Raw genomic sequence first — 9609 nt, 5'->3', positions numbered from 1 at the left:
GTCCGGCAACCCGCCGGTAACAAAGTCCGACAACCCGTTGACAACAAAGTTCGAAAATTGTTGGCAGTAATAGTCCGGCAACCCGCCGGTAACGAAATTTATGCCAATAACCATTGGCAGCAAAAATCCGGCAACCCGCCGGTAACAAAGTCCGACAACCCATTGACAACAAAGTTCAAAGATCTTCGGCAGCAAAAGTCCGACAACCCGCAGATAACAAAACCTATGCCAACAACCGTCGGCAGCAAAATCCGGCAACTCACCGGTAACAAAGTTGGACAATCGTCGGCAGCAAAAAGTCCGACAATTGTCGACAGCAAAAGTACAACCCGCCGGAAACGAAATCTGACAACCGTCGGCAGCAACAGTCCGGCAACCCGCCAAAAACGAAATCTGACAACTGTCAGCAGCAACAGTCTGACAACTCGCCGGTAACAAAGACCGACAACCTGTTGACAACAAAATTTGAAAATCGTTGGCAGTAAAAGTCCGGCAACCCGCCGGTGACGAAATCTATTCCAACAACCATCGGCAGCAAAAATCCGGCAACCCGCCGGTAACGAAACTTATGCCAACAACCGTCGGCGCCAAAAACCGGTATTCTCCGTCGAGGAGCGTCGTTGCTAACGCGATACAGTTTGACTGTCAGTTCTGAAAACGCGAGCGTACGTTACGGTTCGCTTATTCCGCGGGTCGCGAGTGAACGCGCGAGCGGGAGTGCAACGTGAGTGCAAGTGTGTAGTAAAGTACGTGTGAGTGTGGTGTGTGGATGTGGACGCAGAATGGAGAAGCCGCGGGACATAAGTCCGGAGCAGGATTTTGGGTAAATATGCAGTATTGCATCCTTGGTTCACATTTTATTCGATAGCGTTTAGAACCTGTTCGCACAAGACGTTTCTATCGCGCGGCCTGCGCGGGTGCCGCGCGAGTGCCGCCGCCGCGCCGGGCCGCTTCTCTGACGTATCCTTATGAGATACGTTCACTCCTTGAATTAGCAACTTAACGATCGTATATTTCTTTACCCCGTCCCGCCCAGGAAAATATCTCAAAACGTTAATTGTCTGTCGATTAAATATAACGGCTTTCTTACAGACGCACATCTTACTTCTCGAAGTCGCGCGACAGTCCCTCCTTTTGCATTACAATCAAATACATTCTGAATAACTCATTAAGAAAACTACGCCGAATTACGCGTGCGAGTCACGTTCTCTTTTCGCTACCGTGCCCGCGTTTATCCTCTCGCCACGCGCCGTCTCGTCTGTAGTTAAATGAACGCTAACTTGATGTTATTGCTTATTGATTCGAGAAGATGAAAGAGAGATAAAGAAAAAGACAATAAAAAAAATAATTAAAGCCCTATAGCTATAGGAACACACAGAAACGTTATAGACGCCTATAGGCTTCTCTGTACGGCCACAAAGTGTCCACAAAAATCTCGTTTGTCTATGGCCTTAAGCAGAAGGAAATAATGAGAGGGAAACATACACACATAAAGTACCGCTATTTTTCTCAAGGATTATATACGATAGTCATAGATAAGTCATCTTAAACTCACCTGTCGCGATTATCTGTCCGCCAATATCTAGCCCATAGGCTCAAAAACAAGATGATCCCGTAGGGTCATCAAAATTATAAAAAATTAAATTTATAAATCAAATTTATAAATCAAATTTATAAAAAACAAAGATTGAGCTGACAAAGCTGACAAAGATTTCATCACTGGTTACAGAAAATGTAAGAAATAATTTTGTCAGAAAGAGATATCAAATATAAATTTAAAAATAAAATTTATGTATTTCTGTTACGTTCAATATTTAAATAACATTTTATTGTCAATCATTTGATAAATATATTGTCCAGACTATATAATTAATAGCTTAATGTTAATTCTTTAGTGCATAATTCCGCAATATGTATTATTCAATTGATATAACAATAATATCCTTTATCGTTCTAAATTAGCGTTGAATCTTTTACCATCTTTCGAATTCTGTACTTCTGATAAGCTACATCCATATACAATAGACAGATTGACATTAGTTCATATTATTTTCTTGTAGTACTTTCTTTAATTTAATTTCAAATCTTAAGTGACTTTTCTTTGTAATTACATACTTAAAGAATATTAAAAAACGCGTGTGTAGTAAAATAAAATTGTTTTAAAGTGGCATTAAAAAATTCTCTAATCCTACTTAAAATTTTGATAAAAAAAAAAAACAAAGATTGAGCTGACAAAGCTCTTGATAGAAAAACGAGAAGATTGAATGCAGATCCGCGTATCCCTTATGGACGAAACTGCTAAACCTATTTACCTCATCTACCTATTTAATTGAATAAACGAGTCGGTTACTAAAATCCGACTATCGTCGGCTGTAAAAGTACGGCAACCCACCGGAAACGAAATCTAACAATTGTCGGCAGCAACAGTCCGGCAACCCGCCGGTAACGAAACCTATGCCAACAACCGTCGGCAGCAAAAATCCGGTAACCCGCCGGTAACAAAGACCGACAACCCGTTGACAACAAAGTTCGAAAATCGTTGGCAGTAAAAGTCCGGCAACCCGCCAGTGACGAAATCTATGCCAACCTTCTATATAGTGATAGTTTAGGGAATCAAAGTCGTCAGGTAAATAAACTTTTATTCACTCTCTACGACCCCCTATATGGGAGCGGGAAGACCAAGAACACTGCAACGCAGACAGAGTCTACGAATCTGGAGTAGCCTACGAATGAGGAATCGAGTGCCTCACCGACGCCGTATATAGCGACCGTCAAAATAATATCTAGATATCAGTATGAAAATATATGTTACTATGTACTTGATTGTACGCATTTATTAACACCGGGTCACCTATCAGTTTTATCCGAAGTAACGTTATTTCGAGCGAGTCACACTTTCTTGCTAAAAAAATTGATAAAGTTTACATGCTTGACAGCTCACCGCTTGAAACCGATGGCATTTTTTACGGCGTGGTAGAAGTTACAAGCGCGCGTCAAAAAATCAGATTTTATACCGTACCAAATACCGCCATGGAACATAATGTTCTACTTGATATGGATTTCTTAAATTGCCCGTCGTTGCTCATCATTCCGTGGATTCCACAATTTCTTTCTTTCGTGAAATTACTATCATTATACGAAATAGACGGAAACCATAAGTAGCAGTTATCGATTGGCGAGCGGATGCAACCCAACTGTCATCGCTCATTAAAGAGTAAATGACGAAACCTTCCAGAAGACTCGAACCTAACCCAGACAGTCATCTTTTAGACATCTTTTAGACGTCTTACAAAAAATGGCTAAGAGATTTTTTTAATTGCTCGTCGTTACGTTACTCTCAGAGAAACTTTCGAAAACGTAAATGTCGAAGAAGAGCGCGTCCAACAACCCACTGACAACAAAGTTCGACAACCGTCGACAGCAAAATCCGACAATCATCAACTGCAAAAGTACGGCAACCCGCCGGAAACGAAATCTGACAATTGTCGGCAGCAACAATCCGGCAATCCGCCGGTAACAAAGTCCGACAATCGTCGGCAGCAAAAAGTCCGACAATCATCGACAGCAAAAGTACGGCAACCCGTCGAAAACGAAATCTGACAACCGTCGGCAGCAACAGTCCGGCAACCCGCCAGAAACGAAATCTGACAACTGTCAGCAGCAACAGTCCGGCAACCCTTGTGGTCAAACTGCGAATGTCGTAGCTCCGAGGTTCCGTGGCTACGAGGTCCAACGTGCAGAAAACCGATTTTCTGTACCTCTGTTCTACAGAGGTTTTTGCGACATACTCTATGTCTCGGTACCTATCTCAGGTTGTCCGTTCGTTAAATTTACGGTAGTTTCCGTAGGGTCGCCATGGTCCGTTTCTTTAGGGTACCATGCATATAAAATGGTGACGATCATGGGCTTTTGAAAGGCCCGTATAATTCCCTCTTGCAGTAAACAAGCATAAGTTAAACAGATATATTAGATATTTTATATATCTTTGATATGACATGAACTAAGATGCATAGACAATATAGCACTAGAAATTGTCCTGGATGTGCTGCTAACACAGATCAAATACGAATACTCGAAAATAGAATATCATTCTTAGAAAGAAACCTTCCTAATAAGACATCTACACCAATACCTAGGAAGAGTAGATCCCTTAATAGATGATATAAAGATGATACTCCATTTTCGCAGATTGCAATTTATCCGGTGCAAGCCGGCATGTTTCGGGTTAAATGAATGTTTTTGTTGGTTTAATATGGTGGGTTGTTATTCCACGCTCTCTCATTCTTGTCTTTGTGTTAGGGATCACGATCTGTCTTTTATAGCTCACGAGCCGTTAAACCAATACAGACAATTGGCGTGCTAACTTCACACGCGTGCACGATTAACATTTTGTTAAAAATATCGAACGTTATAATCGATAAAACAATCCTCGACCGTAAGTTGTCGGTACATGTGATGCTCACGGCTATGTCAATGGAAAGAAATTTGCCTGATACACCTAGAAGAATTACCGGTGTGTCATCTGATAATGAAATTAAGGAATTTGACGATTTAATGTCATTTAAGCTAAGTCAAAGTTTATATCCTTTACTAAAACCGTTCGACAAAAATTTTGTAAGAAAAAGTATAAGATGTTCTTTTAAGATGTAAAAAGAAATAATACAATAATAGTTTCAGGTTGTTATGTATTTCGTTATTTCTTCAAAGAGAAGCTATGAGTCATCTTAGACACACCTGACGCGATTAATCCGCCAATATCCAGTCCATAGGCTCAAAAACAAGATAATCCCGTAGGATCATTAAGCTGACAAAGCTCTCAATAAAAAAAAAAACGGAAAGATTGGATGCAGATCCACGTAACCCTTATGGACGAAAATGCTAAACCTTCATCTGCCGATTTAATTAAATAAACGAGTCAGTTACTAAAATCCGACAATCGTCGACAACAAAAAGTCCGACAATCGTTGGCGCCAAAAGTCCGGCAACCCGCCGGTAACAAAGTTCGACAATCGTCGGTAGCAAAAAGTCCGACAATCGTCGACAGCAAAAGTACGGCAACCCGCCGGAAACAAAATCTGACAACTGTCGGCAGCAACAGTTCGGCAACCAGCCTGTAACAAAGTCCGACAACCCATTGACTACAAAGTTTGAAAATCGTCGGCAGCAAAAGTCCTGCAATATAACAAAGTATGCTACTCCACTAATTATTACAAAGGTGATAATAAAGGAAAAAGATCTTCAAAAAAATTAAATTATATCTTCTCTACATCATTTTTTTTTCAAACCCACACAGCACAGGATATCCTGAGGGACATTTGTGCATCCGCTGGATATCCACCGGATATTGAATATCCACTGGATATCCACCGGTTATTGAGATATCCCAAATGTCTGTAGGACGTCCCTCAGATAAAGTGTGCTGTGTGGGAATCGATTTTTTCGATTAATTTTTTCCGGTTCCAATTTTTGATTGGCTCCACTGATCGGTCATGATCGTGAATTTGTTCCATCCTTAGTAGCAGCAGGGTGATCACCGACTTAGTTACCTGCGTGTGCGGCAGCTCAGTCCTCACGAAGGTCTTCACCTTCGAGGCCTTGTAGTCTGAAGATTTGTAACTAAGCATCGGTAGATTGCAAGACTCTGAAACTATGGTCTCGACGTAACAAGAACTTCCGGCAACCCGCCGGTAACGAAGACCGACAACCCGTTGACAACAAAGTTCGAAAATTGTTGGCAGTAAAAGTTCGACAACCCGCCGGTGACGAAATCTATGCCAACAACCATCGGCAGCAAAAATCCGGCAACCCGCCGGTAAAGAAACCTGTGCCAACAACCGTCGACAGCAAAAATCCGGTAACCCACCGGTAAAAAAGTCCATATGCCATGTCGCATATGCCATCTCGCATCTCGTGACGAGATGCGGCGAAAGTGTCCCTGATCGGACCGATTTATTAGAGACTCTCCGGAAAGAAAGACTGGCCAAAAGGCGAACTGTTTCTGTCTCCAATTGCATTCAAACCAAAAATAAAAAAGACGGGGGAATTAATATAAAAGTGTAGGGAGGAAGACAGGATCTCTACTATTTTCTGTTTGAATACAAATGGCGGCAAATTAGCCAATCTCTCTTTGGAGGGTTTCTAGGGCCTACTACTATCTAGCTTGTGCATTTTGAATTTCGCTCCGCGACGAGGTGAGTCATCTTAGACTAACCTGACGCGATTAATCCGCCAATATCCAGTCTATAGGCTCAAAAACAAGATGATCCTGTAGGATCATTGAGCTGACAAAGCTCTTGATAAAAAAACGGAAAGATTGGATGCAGATCCACGTAACCCTTATGGACGAAGATGCTAAACCTTCATCTGCCGATTTAATTAAAAAACAAGTCAGTTACCAAAATCCGACAATCGTCGGCAGCAAAAGTCCGGCAAACCGCCGGTAACAAAGTTCGACAATCGTCGGCAGCAAAAAATCCGACAATCGTCGACAGCAAAAGTACGGCAACCCGTCGGAAACGAAATCTGACAACTGTCGGCAGCAAAAGTCCGGCAACCCTCCGGTAACAAAGTTTTGACAATCGTCGAAAGCAAGAAGTCCGACAATCGTCGACAGCAAAAGTACGGCAACACGCCGGAAACGAAATCTGACAATTGTCGACAGCAACAATTCTCGACTCCCCTCTCTTGTACATATATAAAGTATGAGAAGCCTGCAGCAGCCTTTTCTAACATGGATGTAGCTCTCAGGAAGGGTGCATCGAAGAAGCCTTCAAAATGCGTGTTTTACGTCTAATCGAATTAGGCCTGTCGTGCGCTGGCTTGTTTCTTCTGCTGATAATCATTAAAACGTGAACGTTTGCGACGACCGTTACGCGATATTTACCCGTCATTGAAATTACGTACACCGTCAAATTCTCTAGACATTGCGTTGCCTTTTAATTAAAGTCACTCGCAAACCATGGAGGTATTGATAGATTGTTATTTCGACAGGCTGTTCTCGGAAATGGAACGCAGTTGCTTAGCCTCGCGATACAAACGTCGCGAGTTGGTCAATTATTTTACGGATGTGATAAACAGTTGTGCAGAAGGTAACGAGATTTATGATATCCGCGTTTACATATTATGCGCATATTTACGCGTGACTAGCGTAAAGTGACAAATGGACCGCCGCCGCGCCGTCGGGAATCGATAACCATTAGTATGACAACGTTATTTTATTATCCGTGTATCTCCGACAGAAAATTCCTGAATTTCCCTGTAGACGATACGCTCTTCCACGATATTAACGACGCGCATAGTTTTAATCCGCTAAATTCTTATTTGTCCTCGCGGCGCTACGAGAATGCCTGAAACACGCCTGAAAGATATCGCCGCCCATTATGATCTTACCGTTACATTAAACCGTGCCTGATCTTTTCTATTTGTCTTCGTTGTTTCGCCAATGCCGTTGCAGTAACGGTGAAAAATACCACGCGCCTATAATACAAACGCATCACCACGAATTCCAGAATAATTTGCATCTCCGTCTCGCGCCCGCGTTCCACGCGGAGAAATTCCATGACTTTTTTCACTCGCCCGTTTTATAACCGATGGGACTATGATTCACGCCCGATGCTTGGTGCTTCCAGCGGAAAATCTCGACAAACAGGATGTGTGCGAGAGGATCGTCTTTTCGGCTCTGCGTTATCACAATATCACGATGATGGAGAACGGGTCGATCTGTCTGCTCGGCAAGTTCCATAACGTTCTGTACGTAGCGGCGAAACTCTGCTACGACTGGAATATCGACAACAACGTGATCGTCAGCCGACTGCTAAACGACATATTCTACTGCGAGAAGACGTTCGAGCGATTGTTGGTCGGGGCGATTTTCGGTACGCGCGTAACGCATTTTCTGTCCGGCTGTAAGTGCGACTTTGACGATCGCGAGGAAAACATCCGGGCACTGGTGTACTTCTTGGATCACGCGATTAGCGGCCGGCTCGAGTACCGTTGCGAGTCCTCGCCGATAAAGAGACGTTTCATCGACGTGCCCATGGAGTCGTACGGACAGGTTCTGCCTCTGAGGGTCGCGATCCAACACGGCGCGCCGGACATCCTGTTGATTATGCTGCGCTACGGCGCGTCGGTCGAGTCCGACAACCTGGCCCCGTCGCCGATGGAGATCATTCTAACGAAACTTAGCGAGTTCGAGGCACATCCCGGCGAGGAGGAAATGGTTTACCCGGAACACTTGCTAACATGTCTGAAATTGCTACTGCGAACCGTCACCTCCGCCTGTGTCAGAACTCCCGATCACATCGCCGCTCATAGCGGGATCTTTAGCGTACCTTTGTACGAGCAATATCCCAATCTAAGAATCAGATATCAGTATGAAAATATATGTTGCTATGTACTTGATTGTACGCATTTATTAACACCGGGTCACCTATCAGTTTTATCCGAAATAACGTTATTTCGAGCGAATCGCACTTTCTTCCTACAGAAATTGATAAAGTTTACATGCTTGACAGCTCACCGCTTGAAACCGATGGCATTTTTTACGGCGTGGTAGAAGTTACAAGCGCGCGTCAAAAAATCAGATTTTATACCGTACCAAATACCGCCATGGAACATAATGTTTTACTTGATATGGATTTTTTAAATTGCCCGTCGTTGCTCATCATTCCGTGGATTCCACGATTTCTTTCTTTCGTGAAATTACTATCATCATACGAAATAGACGGAAACCATAAGTAGTAGTTATCGATTGGCGAGCGGATGTAACCCAACTGTCATCGCTCATTAAAGAGTAAATGACGAAACCTTCCAGAAAACTCGAACCTAACCCAGACAGTCATCTTTCAGACATCTTTTAGACGTCTTACAAAAAATGGCTAAGAGATTTTTTTAATTGCTCGTCGTTACGTTACTCTCGGAGAAACTTTCGAAATCGTAAATGTCGAAGAAAAGCGAGTCCAACAACCCACTGACAACAAAATTTACAACCGTCGATAGCAAAATCCTACAATCATCAACTGCAAAAGTACGACAACCCGCCGGAAACGAAATCTGACAATTGTCGGCAGCAACAATCCGGCAACCCGCCGGTAACAAAGTCCGACAATCGTCGGCAGCAAAAAGTCCGACAATCATCGACAGCAAAAGTACGGCAACTCGCCGGAAACGAAATCTGACAACCGTCGGCAGCAACAGTTCGGCAACCCGCCAAAAACGAAATCTGACAACTGTCAGCAGCAACAGTCTGGCAACCCGCCGGTAACGAAATTTGTGCCAACAACCATTGGCAGCAAAAGTCCGCAACCCGTTGACAACAGCATTCGACAACCAGCGACAGCAAAAGTCTGGCAACCAGCTAGTAACAAAATCCGACAACCCGTTGACAACAAAGTTCGAAAATCGTTGGCAGTAAATGTCCGGCAACCCGCCGGTGACGAAATCTATGCCAACAACCATCAGCAGCAAAAATCCGGCAACCCGCCGGTAACAAAACCTATGCCATCAACCGTCGGCAGCAAAAATCCGGTAACCCGCCGGTAACAAAGACCGACAACCCGTTGATAACAAAGTTCGAAAATCGTTGGCAGTAAAAGTCCGGCAACCCGCCGG

At 43.4% G+C, this 9609-nt stretch overlaps 2 protein-coding genes across 2 annotated transcripts; both read left to right on the top strand.

Annotated features, from left to right (window-relative positions):
- The first annotated feature begins 6254 nt into the window (after positions 1-6254).
- On the top strand, positions 6255-9603 carry LOC112468466. Its single transcript, XM_025037663.1, has 2 exons — positions 6255-7088; positions 7629-9603. Exons 1-2 carry the CDS (start codon positions 6959-6961, stop codon positions 8552-8554), a joined length of 1056 nt encoding a protein of 351 aa, XP_024893431.1. The 5' UTR covers positions 6255-6958; the 3' UTR covers positions 8555-9603.
- On the top strand, positions 8939-9525 carry LOC112468465 (the record flags this gene model as incomplete). The annotated part of the gene is made up of 2 exons (XM_025037662.1): positions 8939-9025; positions 9142-9525. Coding segments are annotated over exons 1-2 (471 nt in total), but the record flags the coding sequence as incomplete, so codon positions are not given.
- Positions 9604-9609: the final 6 nt, after the last annotated feature.

This window comes from Temnothorax curvispinosus, unplaced genomic scaffold (assembly GCF_003070985.1).
Source record: "Temnothorax curvispinosus isolate PA1 unplaced genomic scaffold, ASM307098v1 QBEX01018512.1, whole genome shotgun sequence".
Classification (NCBI taxonomy): domain Eukaryota; kingdom Metazoa; phylum Arthropoda; class Insecta; order Hymenoptera; family Formicidae; genus Temnothorax; species Temnothorax curvispinosus.
The sequence above is the reverse complement of the archived record's forward strand: the minus strand, read 5'-3'. Positions and strand labels throughout refer to the sequence as shown.